General features: G+C 38.6%; 1 protein-coding gene across 2 annotated transcripts in view; it reads left to right on the forward strand.

Moving 5' to 3' along the window:
• Positions 1-17,669, forward strand: part of Nln (neurolysin) — an 84,815-nt gene that overhangs the window by 16,842 nt on the left and 50,304 nt on the right. For both annotated transcript variants that reach the window (XM_090331749.1, XM_090331750.1), the window contains exons 2-3: positions 8,026-8,285; positions 13,273-13,421. In XM_090331749.1, coding sequence (XP_090187875.1) covers positions 8,026-8,285; positions 13,273-13,421 — 409 coding nt within the window. The remainder of the gene's footprint in view (positions 1-8,025; positions 8,286-13,272; positions 13,422-17,669) is intronic.

Consider the following 17,669-nt stretch of genomic DNA (forward strand, 5'->3'; position numbering starts at 1 on the left):
CGGGTATTCATGTATGCTAGACAAGCACTCTACCAGTAGGCCAAACTCCTGGCCCTGTCTTTCTCTTTTATTCTGTGTATCAGTGAAGATTACCAATACACTCACTCAGTGCTCCAAATCAGAAAACTATTTTCATATCACCTTTATATGTTAAGCTCTTTTCAAGCCTTGTAGTATTTTTACTACTTTCTTTTTCTTCCTGCTTTCCCCCTTTCATTCCCTCCTTACATCCTTCCTTCTTTCCTTTCTTCCTCTATTTTCTTCTCTTTGGTTGTTTTTTGTTGTTGTTTGATCATGGGGCTTGAACTCTGGGCCTGGGCTCTGTCCTTGAGCTTTTTCACTCAAGGTTAGTGCTCTACTGCTTTGAGCCACAACTCTACTTCTGGTTTTCTGGTGATTAATTAGAGTCTCATGGACATTCCTACTCAGACTAGCTTTGAACCATGGTTCTCAGATCCCAGTCTCTTGAGTACCTAGGATTATAGATGTGAGCCACCAATGCTGACTCACTCCTTCCTTCCTTCCTTCCTTCCCTCCTTTCTTTCTTTCTTCCTTCCTTCCTTCCCTCCCTCCTTCCCTCCTTCCCTCCTTCCTTTTCTCCTTCTCTCCTTCCCCCTTCTTCCCTTCCTCCCTCCATCCTTCCCTCCCTTCTTCCCTTCCTCTCTTTCCCTTTCCCTCTCCTCTTTCTTTTGTTCTGGGTAGAACTTGAAGTCTTGTGACTACTATAATAGGAGTAGAAAGGTATGCTGAGGTTTTGTTTTTTTTTTTGCTTTTTTTTTTTGTTTTTTAATGGATCATGGGGCTTGAACTCTGGTCTGACAGGCGCTGTCTCGGAGCTCTTCAGCTCAAGGCTGCTGCCCTACCCCTGGACCCCTGGACCTGGGTGTTGTTCCTGAGCTCTTCAAGTCAACGCTACTGTCCTACCCCTTGAGCCACTGCCCAACTTCCAGTTTTCTAGTGATTAATTGGAGATACGAGTCTCACGTTCTTTAGTGCCCAGGCTGACTTTGAACCGCGATCCTCAGATCTAAGCCTCCTGAGTAACTAGGATTACAGGCATGAGCCACCACACCTGAGGTTTTTATGCAAGATTGTTTTGACTGATAACCAATAGATGCCGTTCATGTCTAACATTTTGTGCAACCTGAGCTAAGATTGTCATTGGAGACCTACCTCTGACCCCTCATAGTCCATGAGGGTTTCACATATACTGACCCCACCTGTATGTCCATGCCCCAACCAACCACTCAGAGGTGTGTGCATACCAGTAATACTGATCATTACCAGAGAAGAGGTCCACACAGGTTCCCAGAGCCATTTCAACAAGAAATGTTGGGTCTTACAAACTTGAATTGCAGTTGCACAATATAGGTGGCAAGGAGTACATGGGCTAAGATCTCTCTTGTGCTGAGTTTAGTCTTAGGAAGGCCAAACAATGTGGATCCAAGAATGAAGCTCCAGAAGAAGCCAATTAGAGAAAATAAGAGCAATCGAAGACTGAAGCTCAAAAGGAAGTGGACCATTAATCGGGGAAATATAGGAGTGAGAGCTGAAAAAAATAAACAAAAAGCCAGAAGATTGTGGCTAAAGAGTGGAGGGGTCTGCTGTTGTTACCACTTAAGGAGCAGCACCAAGTAGTAGTAAAGATTCTTAGAGTGAAGTAGGTCATAAAACTGAAGTTAATGGAGTGACATGACTCATTTACCTATCCTGAGATCGCCCAGCATGACTGAGGAGCTTAAAAATAGGGAAGGCTGCTAAGTGTGCTGGTACAGACCTTTAGCCTCAGCACTCTGGAGGAAAATGAGTTCCAGGCCAGTCTGGGCTGCATAGTGAGACTCTGGCTCAAAAATAAATAAATAAATAAATAAAACACAAAATCAAAGCAATGGATTAAAAAGCCAACTTTGTAGACAGTTGGAATCAAGATTAGAGGGTAATGTTTCTGAGGAAATAGCCAGGCAAGAGAAATAATTAAAATAAGCACGTACTTGCATTCCAGACTGGTGAGGAGGGGGATTGATTGAATGCAGACCTCAGTGGCAGCCTATAAAGAAACATTAACTCCAAGGCATATACTAGAAGGATTTGCCAAGTATTTTAGAGAATGTGGAGAAATTTTCAGGAAGTATGCAAACCTTATAATATATACTACATAGCAATCCTCTACAGGGAATGAAAGGAAAAATAAAAATTGTAGAGACATGGAAGTCATGGCATTTTGTATTATTGTCAGTGTGGTGCTGGCTACATTTCTTTTTGTTGGCTTTGTGGGCTTGAACTCAGGGCCTGGGTTCTGTCCCTGAGCTTTTTCTACTCAAAACTAACACTTTGAGCCATAGCACTACTTCCAGTTTTCTGGCAGTTAATTGGAGATAAATCTCACATCTGTAATCTGAGCTACTTAGGAGGTTGAGATCTGAGGATCGAGATTCCAAGCCAGATTGGGCAGAAAAATCTGTAAGATCCTTATTTCCAGTGTGCTAGCCTGGTGCACAAAGAGGGTCAGGGACAGGCCTAGAGTTCAAGCCCCAGGACTGACCCCCCCCCCAAAAAAAATCTAGAACATCACAGCATATCTGAAAATAGATTGTACTTTTTTTTTTTTTTTTTTTGCCAGTCCTGAGTCTTGGACTCAGGGCCTGAGCACTATCCTTGGACCTTTTCGAGGCTAGAGCTCTACCACTTGAGCCACAGCATAATTTCTGGCTTTTTCTCTATATATGTGGTACAGAGGAATCAAACCCCGGTCTTCGTGCATGCTAGGCAGGCACTCTACCACACTCCCAGCCCCTTATACAAAATATTTTGCAAAAGTAAATATTAACTCAGAATAACCATGGCATGTTCATTTGTCCAAATGAAGCAGAGCAACCTGCTTGATAGCTGTGGTATCTGTCCATGTCTACACAGTTTACCTCCTTTGCCTAAGCATTTTATTGGGTATGAGGACATAAGCCATAAAATCTTTCACAAATGCACCTTCCTGTCATTTACAGTATAGTATTCTGTATGATTTCTGATTAGAAGTTTCACAGGTTTATATTTTGAATAGTATCTTGAAGACACAAGAGACAGTGAAAGTGTGTTTCAGACAAATAATAAAAGGCCTGGATGGGGCACGGTGGCTCATGCCTGTAATCCTAGCTACTCAGGAGGCTGAGATCTGAGGATCAAGGTTGAAAGCCCGTCCAGGCACAAAAGGACCTGAGAGTCTTATCTCCAGTTAACTTCTAGAAAACGGGAAGTGGGGCTTGGCTCAAGGGTAGGATGGTAGCCTTGAGCTGAAGAGCTCAGGGACAGCACCCAGGCTGAGTTCAAACCCCATGACTGCCCCCATCCCCCCAAAAAAGCCTGGGATTTTGTGAAAGAAAAAATAGATTTCATTTTAAATTAATACTGTATGAATCTGTAATTCAGCTAGATTTTTATTTTCATTTTCAAATTGTACACAGTAACTTCTATAAAATCAGGACCACACTCTGGCCTGGCCTCTTCCAACTGTGGTAGCTATCTGTCACAAAACATCAATAAAAAGTTCTCACTAGAATTGTAAATGAACAAGCACAGCTGGCAGAATGGCTTTACAGGAGGTGCAGAGGCACTGAGAAGAGATTCATGTGCCAGCAATGAATGAGCTCAGAAACGTAACCAAGGACCAGAGAAGGAATACTCAGAAGCTTAAACTGGAAGAAAGAAGAAAAGAGAGAGAATTCTGAGAGCAAATACTCTACATATCTCATGCTTTCATTAGAAGTATAAGCCAGTCTCCTGTCTTGATTCTCCTTCTTTGGTAGCAAGGTTGATAGGCACTGGAAGAAATTAAGATAAAATCCCAGAACATGAGAAAACAAATACTAACATAAAAATTTAATATGTCCTATAAACCCATGACATCATGATATATATATAAAAATATGTATCTATCTATCTATCTATCTATATATTTTTTTACCAGTCCTGGGGCTTGAACTCAGGGCCTGAGCACTGTACTTGGCTTTCCTCAAGGCTAGTGCTCTACCACTTGAGCTTTTTTTATGTATGTGTTACCAAGGAATTGAACCCCAGTGTTTGTGCATGCTAGGCAAGCACTCTACCACTCGGCAAAACTCGTGGCCTCATATCATGATTTTTAACTTTTGTTTCTTTCATTGTTGAGGCTTTCCTTCCATATTGATGCCTTTTGCCCTCTCTAGTAGTAGTGGAAGTATACAGAAGGTTGAGTCCCGTGGGCCAGGTAGAGGTATTGACACTTTCCAGTTTAACTGAGTTAAAATCAGATTAGCTATGAACAAGTATCAACCTTGATATAATCATTTGGAAATAAAAAAAACTGGGAGTGATCATCTTAGTGAAATGCTTGAAGTTATTTTACTTTAAAGCTATTAATAATGAAAATGTTCCTATAGTCATCTGTACGTGGATGGTAAAAATGTTTCAGACATTGTTCTTATACTTACTGTTCATTTAACTCAGCAGTACTTGGCCCAGGCTTTTCATCTGTTCTAGAACTTCTTGGCAGCACAATCAGTCATAGTCGTAGCTGACTCTCTTAGAGGCTCCTTAGAGGTCTGTGTCCATAAAGGTTGCAGGAATAATAGAAATTTTTAGCTAACGGCACATACTGAAGTTCACATTTTGCGCCAACATCAACATTATAAGCCCCCTTAAATCATCCATCATTTCTTGTACTCTGACCTCCACAGGAGGCTTTTTTTCCCTTACGCTTATTCCCTTTTTAGTTTCTATTGTTAAAAAAGCCTTTATCTATGAAGCCAAAAAACCACATTTAAACTGCCTTGAACACTGCAGAGGATTTATTGAGTCACACAACTGGGAAAGCTGGCTCTGAGTCAGGCTTCAGAGTTAGTCTAGGAGCTCAATGATATTAAATATTCAGTTTCCTCTCTATTCTACCATTCATAGCATATATTTCATCATAAATCACATTCCATTTTTTCTCATAGGATGGCTGCCAGCTGCCATCAAGGACGCAAGCTTACCTCAGTTGCATCGACTGGGAATGAGACCTCTTTCTGTCAGCAGCATCCTATGCCTGAATCCTGTGATGAGAGGCAGCCACCTCTAGAACAAATGGACTGACTGAGTTAGGGGGTCCATGCAAAAAGGGAGGAATACATATGAAATTATATAGGGAAAAGAGATGAATGGCTGTACGACCTATGTATATCTAATCATCTACCACACCGTAGACTTTTCTATTGTTTCTAGACCATTCCCTTGAGAAATAAAACTCCACAGTTCAATACTGTCTTAGATCTATCTATGTATCTTTTGGTTTTTAAGTGGGTGACTAGCTGTCCTTTCCCATGACAGCAAAACAGAAATTCTGGCCTTGAGCCTGGGAAAGATCTAGAGAACTATAGGAATCATTTCTTCACCTATGATACTATGGAAAAAAGGACTCTGGATGGTTTATAAAAGTAGGAGACAACTCCTGCAGCCCAGTCCCTGTGGTCATCAACAATGTGGTTTCTACTTGGCAGCTGAGAGCCATTCATTAACATCTGGGCCACAACAGCTTGCAAAGAGCTGGGGCTGGAATCAGAAAGACCAATTTGATTGATTAATTGATTGATCGATTGCCAGTTCTGGGGCTTGAACTCAGAGCCTGAGTACTGGCCTTGGGCTTTCTCAAGGCTAGAGCTCTACCACAGTGCCTCTTCTGGCTGTTTCTGTGTATGTGTTACTGAGAACTTAAACCTGGGGCTTTGTGCAAGCGAGGCAAACACACTACCACTAGGCCACATTCCCGGGCCTTTTCTTAGATCTTTCTTTCTGCTGACCTTTTCTAAAATCCACATTCTTCTCCTTCTACACCCATTCCACAAAGAAAGAAGGAAGCATCAACATCTTTCTTCCCTAGCTGCCACCTCCACCAGCAGTGATGTACCCTCACCAGCATCTCTACCACTGTGTAAAATATCTTTGAAGGGAGCAGGTATAAGTATAGCGCTGGGGAAGAGCACATGCACTGCACCTGGCCCTGAGTGCATCCCCCACACAAAACCAAAAATCAACTGAGTTTCACAATCTGGTTTTACCATTATGTTCCCTGCATTTGATGTCTTCTCCCAACATTTTTGGTCCTCTCTTTTATTCAAATCCTTTGGTTGATGGTTCTGTGCGTGTGTGTGTGTGTGTGTGTGTGTGTGTGTGTGTGTGTGTGTGGTGCTCTCAGCTCTTTTGATGTAACTACTGGCATACTCTGTTTGAGCCATACTTCCACTTCTAGTCTGGCCTTTTGTTTACTAATTAGAGATAGGTCTTAAACATTTTCCTACCCCTAGTGGTTTCTGATTGACATCTTCAGATCTCGCCCCCCCCCCCCAAAAAAAAGCTAGAATATGAGCATGAGCCCACCTGACAACATGGTTTTTGTTTGTTTCTGCTTTTAGGTTTACACCTTTATTCTTTATTTTTATTATTACAAAGGTGATGTACGGGGGGTAGGAGGGGGTAGACTACAGTTATATAAGTCAAGAAAAGAGTACATTTCTTTTTGGACAGTGTCATCCCTTTCCTCACTCTTGTGCAATTTTTTCCTCCCATCCCCACTCACAAGTTACATAGTGTCTAGTAAATGCCACCAATGACATGAATTTTTAATCATAGCTCCCACAGTATCACTAGTGTGTAGTCTGGGATATTCACTTGTAGTTGTGGTTATTCATTATATAATTCATAGTTGTTCATGATAAAACCAGAAAACTGGTTTACATTGTTTATTGTTGAAGGACTTTAGTGAGTTTCTGTATAGAAAACATTTTCACAGTGCCTAAACATCCACTATGTAGATATTAGGAAATGTAGCTTTTAAAAACGCATAGCTCTAAAATTGGAGAATGAGTTGGGGAAAATTAGGAAGGAATGAGATACATATGGAGAGAGAAAGAGAGACTTTTAAACATAGGATTATTACTACTTTGACTGTTTTAAGGCCAAGATAAGGGATGACTTGTGGACTGTATATGATTTGAGAAATGATTTGGAATCAAAATTTAATACATGTAGGAGCTTTTTACATGACAACATAAAATTGATACCACCAAACACCATATACCAAATGACTCTTGGCAAAAAAGATTCCTTACTGCTGTAACGAATGAGGGAGAGATTGGTGTCCTGATTCTTAAAAGATTTGTTTTCCCTTTTCTTTTATGGCAATGTAAAAGTGATACCAGAGATTATTTTCAGAAATGAATGTAAATCATTGTGCTATTGGGGAGAAAATTAGCATTTTATATAAAAGAATATTTTAAATAATTTCTTACTAAACTTACCATTTTTTTTGCTGGGGGGGGGAGCAATCCTGGGACTTGTACTCTAGGTCTGGGCACTGTCCCTGAGCTTCTTTTTGTTTAAGGCTAGCACTCTACCACTTGAGCCATAGTGCCACTTCTGTCTTTTTCTGTTTATTTGGTACTGAGTAATCGAACCCAGGGTTTCATGCATGCTAGGCAAACACTCTACCACTAAGCCACATTCCCAGCCTAATTTTTTAACTCTCTTGTACATGGTTGCTAGAAATTAACACAGGAAAAGTTATTAGTTTAATTTATAAAGAATAATTTGTATATCTCTGACACTTGACTTTCTCTATGTGGTTTCATTACATTAACAGTTCAGTGTTTGGATAGCATACATTCCATTAAACCTTGATGCAAGAAAAAATTTTAAAATGAAAAAGAACTTAGTTTTAAATAATATGTGGTCAACTGAGAAATTTTTCCCTGTATTTTTTGAAAAGTTACTTTTAATTGAAATTTGCTTTTCTAAAAATAAATTGTATTTTATTATCTGGGTGATGTATAGAGGGGTTACAGTTACATTATAGGTAGTGAGTACATGATTTCTTGAACATTGATACCCCCTCCTTTTTTTCTCCATTTTTCCCTCTCCATGAAATTTGCTTTCTTAATGTATATTTTTTTCTTTGTTTTGGACCAACAGAAACTGTCATCTCTATTCTTTTTACAAAATTTTTATTACTGTTCTTTTTAGAGTTGGTGGTTCCAGGATTTTACTCAGAATGACTTTGGGAAGAGGAATGACATCTCCTCTCCAGGAAATATCTTCCTACACTGCAGCTGGCAGAAATGTTCTAAGATGGGATCTTTCACCAGAACAAATTAAAACAAGGACAGAGGAGCTCATCTTGCAGACCAAACAGGTGTACGACACAGTTGGAATGCTGGACTTAGAGGAAGTAACTTACGAGAACTGTTTGCAGGTGCTGGCAGATGTGGAAGTAAAGTATATAGGTGAGTAGGATGCTTGAGCACACGAACGAAAGTCATTCGTTATTTGGCAGAGATATTCCATAGGTGACTTCATATGTGTGTTCCACTCTGTACGTGCTTCATGTTTAGCTCAGGTGCTTTTCTTCCATCATTCATGAGCAGGTTGATAAGCTAGCTAATACATTTAATTCATATAAAAATCCCAGCTAGTCAGGAGGGTGAGATCTGAGGATTGTGGTTCAAAGCCAACCCAGGCCATGAGACCATGAGACTCTTATCTCCAATTGATCACTAGAAAATGAAAGTGGGGCTGTGGTTCAAGGATAGGGTGGTAGCCTTGAACTGAAAATCTCAGAAATAGCACCTAGGCCTGGAGTTCAAGCCCCATCACCCACAATAAATAAATAAAGAAAGAAACAAAATCAGTGGAGGAAAATTATTTTTCTTGGTGTTGTTTTTTATTGTTGGTTGTGGGGCTTGAACTCAGGACCTGGGCACTGTCATGGAGCACTTTTGCTGAAGTCTAGCACTCTACCACTTTAACTCACAACGCCACTTCTGGTTTTCTGGAGGTGAACTGGAGATAGGAATCTCACAGACTTTTCTGCCCAGGCTGGCTTTGAACTACCGTCCTCAGACCTTTGCCTTCTGAGTACCTAGGATTACAGGTATGAGCCATTCAAGCCCAGCTTTTCTTAGTTTTTTTATTTTTTATTTTTTAGACAAGTTTTAGGTAGTCCAAGTTTGCCTTAAATTTGTTTCTCCATCCTCTGCCTCCCAAATACTGGCATTACAAACACACATTGCCATACTCAGCTAAAAATGCTTGCTTGTTTGTTTGCCTGCCTCCCTCCCCTCCTCTCCTCTCCTTACTCTCAACCTCTCCTCCCTCACTCTCTCCCTTACTCTCTTCCCTCACTTTCTCCCCTCACTTTCTCCTTCTCCTCCCTCATTCTCTTCTCCCCTCCTTCTCTTTTAGCCAGCACAGGGGCTCAGACTCAGGGCCTTATGCCTAAGTAATTAATATTTAATTTAAAATGAAATAAGTAATTATTTAAGGTTCTGATTTTTCTCAATAATGGATCTTTTAAACATACTTTAAGATTTGTGATATTTGCTTCTGCTTTCCCATAAATTTATCTTTGTGAATTAGTCATTCAAATTGTTGAGTTTGGGAGATTTCTTTCTTTTTTTTTTTTTGCCAGTCCAGGGCTTGAGCTCAGGGCCTGAGCACTGTCCTTGGACTTTCTCAAGGCTAGAGCTCTACCACTTGAGCCTGAGCACCACTTCCAGCTTTTTTCTATGTATGTGGTACCAAGGAATCAAACCCGGGTCTTCATGCATGCTAGGCAAGCACTTTAACCACTAGGCCAAACTCCCGGTCCCGAAGACTCACTTCCTTTTATGTGTGAATGTTGTGGGAGTACCTTCTGCATCTGTCAGTAGCTGCTAAAGCCTTGTTTGTCCAGTGGCAGGTCCCAGGCATCAGCCTTGTTGATAGCTTCACAGGGAAAGCTCTACTCTGCTTCCAGAACTTTGAAGCAAAGGAAGGAAGAAAGGAAATGGTTTGCAGCATTATTGTTTGTTTAATAATGTGTTTCTAGTTTTAGGCTTCTGAGTTTTATTACTCATTTGAGTTCTTCGTAGTATCTTTTTGTGCTAATTTTAAACATTTTTTAGTAGTTAAATTAGCTCTTGAGCTAATTTTAAAAAAAAAAGAAAATGCAACCATATTATTAATTCTAGCTTAAACAAATTCTGCATGTATTACATTTTAAAACTTCTCTTCCATGTTTTTCTTTCACTAACAGGCATAACATTTCATGTATTATTAGATACATTATTAGATGCATTATTTAAAAAATCTACCATATGGATTTATTTTATTTTATTTTATTTTTTAATAATTTTTTTCTATTTTTTTAATTTATTTTTTGCCAGTCATGGGGCTTGAACTCGGGCCTGAGCACTGTCCTTGGACTTTTTTTTGCTCAGGGCTAGAGCTCTACCACTTGAGTCACAGCACCACTTCCTGCTTTTTTCCTACGTATGTGGTATCAAGGAATCAAACCCAGGTCTTCGTGCATGCTAGGCAAGCACTCTACCACTAGGCCAAACTTCCGGCCCTGGATTTATTTTAATAACTGACAGTTTTTAACAAGTTTTGTTGAAGCAGTAGTTCAGGAAGTAAGGCAGCTTGCATAACTTTTTTTTAGTAAAGAGAGCTAATTTTATGGATAAGTATTTACAAACATCACAGCCACTTTACATATATTATGTTATTTAATACTTATGGAATTGTAACCCTTTGTACAACTAGTTAATAATAACAATACAAAATTCGAAGTATGCTTTCTTGACTTACGTTTTTTTCTTAACTTATATTCTATTCATCACCCATTCACATCAATTATAATTCCAAAATTTATCTCATACCAATATGTTTATCTGTTTTCCTGTGCCACTGTTAATTGAAGCCATTGTACTATATCACAAGTATAGCCTTCATCACAAAAAAATGGTTCTTTGAAATATAAGCATAATCTACCTGTATTCCATATCAAGAGGTCCACAGGAGTTGGGGAGATAGGATGGCAACAAATATTTATATTTTTTAGTACAATCAACTCCTATTTTCATGAATGATTCCAACATACAACTTCTATTTAAAAATGAAGTGATTTCTAGGCAGAACTCAACATTTTTAGATGTGGAAGAACCTGAGAAATCTTTTGTTTAAATGTACTTTGTTTTTCTGATGAAATTTCATATAATCAATCTAATGCTACAAACTTAGCTACTAATAACCACCAATGAATTCTGTTGGTTTTATCAGACATCTATACTGATGCCTATGCTATTACATCGATATCCTATTTATCCTTTTTCCTTTTGGTCATATAGATCAAAATAAATGGATAACCCCAGAAGTTTTTAAGACCGAAAATAAGAACATATAATTTATAAAATGAAAAGAATCCCTCTTGGAGTAAGATTTTTATTTCTTTTTCTTTTGTCCTTCCTTCCTCTTAACTTCTATTTTTTGGTAAGAGGCAACTATTTTCTCTGCAGTGTATTACTTGTGTAAATTTATCTAGTTGAATACTTTCAAAACGCTGAAGATGGGAAGATGAAAATACATTCATTGTCTCAGAACAGGCATAATCATAGCTGAAATCTGATTTTCATTGTATAATCTTGATTATCTAACTAATTCAAGATTTTGACCAATTAAAGTCAAAATACAAATAAATAAAAACTCAAGAAAAAACTTTAGTGAAGATTAGAACATACTTGTATTAAAGTATGTAACAGAAACATCCTCAGTATTTAGCTGTTTACTGGCTATGTCCACTTACTTATTTATTTTTTGCCAGTCGTAGGGCTTGAACTTAGGGCCTGAAGCACTGTCCTTGGGCTTTCTCAAGACTAGAGCTCTACCACTTGAGCCACAGAACCACTTCTGTTGTTTTCTATGTATGTGGTACTGAGGAATTGAACACAGGTCTTCAGGCATGCTAGGCAAGCACTCTACTGCTAGGCCAAACTCTGTCTACTTATGTTTATGACAATTCTTAGATTGTTTTATGTTTATATGAAAATATTTTATTAAATGACCTATGTAACTTGTGGGTAGAGATGGGAGGGATAAAGTAAGGAAAAGCAAAGGAGGGGTGATATTGTACAAAAAAAGAAATATACTCATTACTTATGAAATGGTAGTCCCTCTCTACAATACCTTAATAACAATAAAATTATTACTTAATATATGTTATCTATTTAAGGCAGGATCCATGATAATATTGATTAAAATTTATAGATTCTGTGTATAGAAAATATAAGAAGTTTTATTCTAAACAAACCCAGTCCTACTAAATTAATCTGCTTGTTTCTTTGGGTTTATTGTTTGTTTTGTTTTGTTTTTGGTCCTGGGGCTGAATTCCGTGCCAGGCACTGTCTCTGAGCAAAAAAAAGTTAGTTCTCTGCCACTTTGAACTATAGCTTCACTTTCATTTACAAGTGGAAGTCCATTCACAGACTTTTGTGCCTGGGCTGGCTTTGAACCATGATCCTTATATCTCAGTCTCCTGAGTATCTAGGATTATAGGTATGAGACATCAATACCCAGCTAATCTGTTTATTTCTTTAAAAATCCTTTGTCTTTCTGGGTACAGGAGCTCACACCTGTAATCCTAGATACTCAAGAGACTGAGATATAAGAATTGCTGGTTTGAAGCCAGCTCAAACAGAAAACTCTATAAGACTCATATTTCCAATAAACTACCAAAAAGCCTGAAGTGGAGCTGTAGCTCAAGTGGTAGAGTTCTAGTCCTGAGCAAAAAAACTTAGGGACAGCATCCAAGCTCTTGAGTTCAAGCCCCAGGACAGCATAAAAATTGGATCTTATCTGTATCTGTATCTGTAGCTGTAGCTGTAGCTGTATCTGTATCTGTATCTGTAGCTGTAGCTGTAGCTGTAGCTGTAGCTGCATCTACATCTGCCAGGCTTTCAGCCTCTACTTTTCAAACCCTGCACCAAGCCCCTCCTTCTCCAAGGTCTAACCTTCTCCATAGCAGAACCTCATGCCCCTGCCCTTAGGAGTTCTGCCTTTGATTAGTATCTTTATCTTAAGATGGTTAAGAAACTACACCTTGAATGTATTCTGGCTTTTTTGAGTTAGGGTCTTACTGTGTAGTCCAGGTCAGTCTTGAGCCCACTATCTTTCTGCCCGTACCTCCTAAGTGCTGGGATTACAAGTTGTGCCATCTGGCTGTTCTAATAGCCTGAGCATTTTGATAAATGCTCAGAGGTCGCACACCCTTATTGTTCATATTGATGCCAAGTGGGACAGCCAAGTTCTGCATTAGTTTCTGCCTTTTGATAGTCTTAGAAAAGTCTGCATAGCAAAGAATGTACATCAGGGTGTCATTCATCTGGAAAGTGGTATTTGGCTGCATATTGCTCTGATGAGTCCTGTGGTGTTCATAGTTCTTCTTTCTATCAACAGTGGAAAGAACTATGCTGGACTTCCCACAGCACGTGTCCTCTGACAAAGAAGTAAGGGCAGCAAGCACAGAAGCAGACAAGAGACTTTCTCGGTTTGATATTGAGATGAGCATGAGAGAAGATATATTTCATAGAATCATTCATTTACAGGTAAAAGTTGTTATAAATACCTTTAACAGGGAGGGGGTGGGGAACCTACAAGAAAAACAAAAAATTCCAAGGGCCTGGAAGGTGGCTTAGTGATGAGTATGCACAAGCCACAAGCTTTACACTCACTAGGCGCTGGGCTAGATCCCTAGTACTGCCAAAAAAAAAAAAAAAAAAAAAAGATGTTATTGAACCCATAGACACCAGTCCATTCATATATTCTTAAGATTTGTTTAGGTATTTGGGCTGTTCATTTAGGACATTGTTACAACAATCTAAATTAGTTTCAGATTTATTCCCATGAAACAATTACTCTCATACATGTAGATTATTGTGTAAACACTTTAGTGTCTTCTACAAAGTCTGTTAGGGTAATATCAGAATAACAAAACCAAGTATTCTATGTTATTCTGTGTTTGAATTGAAACTCAATAGACGAATTTAGCTACTTTTTTTTTTTTTTTTTTTTTGCCAGTCCTGGGGCTTGAATTCAGTACTTGGGCACTATCCTAGAGCTTTCTCAAGGATAGCACTCCACCACTTTAGCCACAGCACCACTTCCAGCTTTTTCTGTGTATGTAGTACTCAGGAATCAAATCCAGAGCTTCATGCATGCTAGTCAAGCACACTTCCAGTAGGCCACACTCCTGGATGAATTTAGTTACTTCTAAACACGTTCCTTAATAGTGGTTTGTTTAATATAACGAATGATTGTTGTCCTTAATGTACTATGTTGTTTCTCATCTCCTTTGCTGTCCCTTGGTTATCTCATATTGTTACAGTATCTCACTTTGTTATCTGATATATTGAATTTATTTGTATTTGGTTATTTGAAATTTGATAGGGAAGGGGGGGAAAACCAAGACGGGTGGGGGGTGTGGGGGGGAGGGTAATGGGTACCAAGACATGTAAAAGGGTATCAATGTATGTGAATTAATGCACCTTCTATCTGGCAAATATCATGTAACCCTTTTACTAATTACAATAAAAAAAAGAAGGGAATCTCTAAAAAAAAAAAATAGTGGTTTGTTTAGATAGTATTTTTTAGCTCTTTTTTTTTTCCAGTCCTGGGTCTGGAACTCAGGGCCTGAGCATTGTCCTTGGGTTTTCTCAAGACTACTGTTCTACCATTTGGTGCCACAGCACCATTCCAGCTTTTTCTACGTATGTGGTACTGAGGAATTGAACCCAGGTCTTTGTGCGTGCTAGGCAGGCACTCTACCACTAGCCCAAACTCCCGACCCTTTTTTTTAGCTTTTAAATAATGTTAGTTTCTGTTAGAACTGGACACTTCAATAAAATGGCAAATATACTCCAAATATTTATATTACTGTACTGCTGTATAAGAGAAACAGGACCACCATGAAGTATCATATGAATTCTTCTTTACACTGGAGAATAAGATCTTAAGCAATACAAAGTATGCAATGTCAGGCATGTCTTACTAAAGTGAATAATACTGAGGTCCCAAGATACTACCAATTTAGACAGTAATCAAATATAGTTTCCAAATTGGATATAAAATATCTTACCTCTCAGTCATTTTTTACTTAGGATTAATGAATAGAAATGTGAAATTTCATTTCATGGTTCTTTGTACAGATCTGGGCCCAGTAAACTTCCACTTATTTCTGTTGACATTTAACTTATTTCACCAAAACTTAGTAGCCAGAAATGGCAAAAATCATGTTATTTTCTGAGGTTCTGGTGGTTAGGATTTATGTTTGGCATAGATAACTGGAGTTGAAGCAGACTGGACTAACCATTTGTTTTCTGTAATCCCTGCATATCTTGGTCAGCTATCATAAGAAAGTACCATAGACTGAGTGGCATTATAGCAGAAATTTATGTTCTCACTATTCTGAAGGCTGGAAGTGTGAGACAAAAACCAGCATGATCCTGTTTGGATGAGAGCCTCCTGGTTGGGACACTGATTGCATTCACCTCGCCTTTCTCACTCTACATGGGGAATGGTGGTAAAGATCTGTTCCTCTTATTATATAACCACCGAACCTTGCACATTAAGATGCCACCCTATTGACTTCATTCCACCTAAATAACCTTTGCAAAAGCCTGTCTCTGAATTCCACCCCATTGAGATTTGGGACTTCAACAAATGAATTTTTAGAGCACAAGCTCAGTCATATAATCTCCTTATGTGGCTAACTGGTGATTCTTCATGGCTTGACCTCCTCAGGGTGCTAGGACTTCCCTTGCTGGAGATGCAGAATACCAGTGGCCTGAGCCCCAGATGCCTGGCTGAGCAATTTTTTTTAATGAACAAGTTGTTTTTGTCAGAACTGAGAAATGCCAGGCCATAGCTGCTTGGCTTTTGACATTTGGCTAATTTTCTAGATAATGGGGTAAAGAAATTCTCCTTTTCTTTTACTCGTATTAAATATACATTTAATTTGTTAAATTTTCATGTAATATTTGATAGACACTATAAGGATAACTACATATGTAAGGATAAAATTAAACTCACCCTCATTTACGAAATCAGACAGTAACAGCAGAGGTACATTGGTACATGCAGTAGGTAACTTATGCAAAAGAACAAATAATGCAGTTAATAAAGAAGCAAACTAATTGGACAGTTCTCAGAAAAAGAAATACAAATGGCTAATAAATACATGTAATGTCCAACATAGGAAATGCTAATCAAAATTACACTAAGCTTCCATCTCACCACAGCCAGAATAGCAATTTTCAAATAAATCTTACAACAAATGCTACCACAGATGCCGTGGAGAAAAGGAACCCTCATGCACTGTTGGTCAGAATGTAAATTGGTACAATTGCAAACACACACACACACACACACACACACACATACACACACACACATCACGGAATATTACTCGGCCATAAAGAAAATGAGATCATCATTGTGTGGAACTGATGATTATCATGTTGAATGAGATATGCCAAACCTCAGAAACCTAGACATTGCATATTCTAACTTATGGGCTATACATCTAAAATGGTGGTGGTGATGGTGGTAATAGTAATGGAATTTGAATGTAAAAGTACTAACAAAATGAGCAGAAGGAGGGAAAAGAAGAGATGAAGAGGATTGAAGGACATTACACGGGCGCGCACATGCGTGTGTGTGTGTGTGTGTGTAGATACAGTATAATGAAATAAACCAAGCATTGTTTGGAAAAGAAAGGAGGGGGAAAGGGAGAAATGGGAGCATGGTTCAGGGAGTGAATTTGTTCAAAATACACTTGCTACATGTATAGAAATACTATAAGATCCTCTCATATTACACATGTATAGTGATTCAAAATTCAATAAATAGCAATAATTGAAGGTTTCACAACACTCTTGTCATCTTGCTGAGAAAAAATGTACAGTTTGTTGATGATAAAGCAATACAGGCATATTTACCCCAGTGGTCTGCTAAGTAATAAATGCACAAGAGGAAGGCAAGTCTTGGATGAAAGAGGTTGAATTATGCAAGCTAGACTTGAGAAATAGAGTAGCCTATTGTAATATTGTTTATACTTTTTCAGAGCAGTGGGCTTTGGTCTTATCAATTCATCTTCACCAAAGAATGATTTAGAAGGGGAAGTTTTAATGGTGCTATACTGAGAAATGGGTCTTTACATAATTTTATTTCTTGTGCTGGAAGTTCAGTCCAGCGCCTTCCTAATATGCACCTGTCTACCAACTGAGCCCCTCTCTCAGACCATGCATATGAGTTTAAGCCTACATAATTTTCCTACAATATCTGTGTCAAGTTAAATTAACTCTCCTACAATACTAGTACCAAATTAAAACTCAGGAACCAGTGCTTTAAAACCATGACCACAGTTGACATTGTCAAAAAAAAAAAAAAAGTACCCATTACCTGACTTATGAGATGGTAACCCCTCTTATAAACATTTGAATCATAACAATAAATTTTTATTTTAAATAAACATTACCACATTAAAAACTATGCTCAAAATTGCTTTATGTGTTTATCATGTTCTCTGGATTTGGGAAATCTGTACATCTCATTATAATCTGAAGTGTGTAAATTTTTTCGGGCCTTTAAATCTCTTGGGATCCAGGTGGGTAGGATGATGCACACCTGTAATCCCAGTACTTGAGAGATTGAAGTAGGAAGATTGTGAGTTGAAAGGCAGCCTGGAGTACTTAGTGATACCCAGGCTCACAAAGAGTGGGGGAAAAGCTTTGGGATCTAAATATATAAAACATTATCTCCTGTAGCTTATTTTCCTTGTTGACCAGACAGCCCTT

The sequence above is a fragment of the Megascapheus bottae genome, chromosome 4 (assembly GCF_031878675.1).
Source record: "Megascapheus bottae isolate mThoBot1 chromosome 4, mThoBot2.hap1, whole genome shotgun sequence".
In the NCBI taxonomy this organism is placed as follows: domain Eukaryota; kingdom Metazoa; phylum Chordata; class Mammalia; order Rodentia; family Geomyidae; genus Megascapheus; species Megascapheus bottae.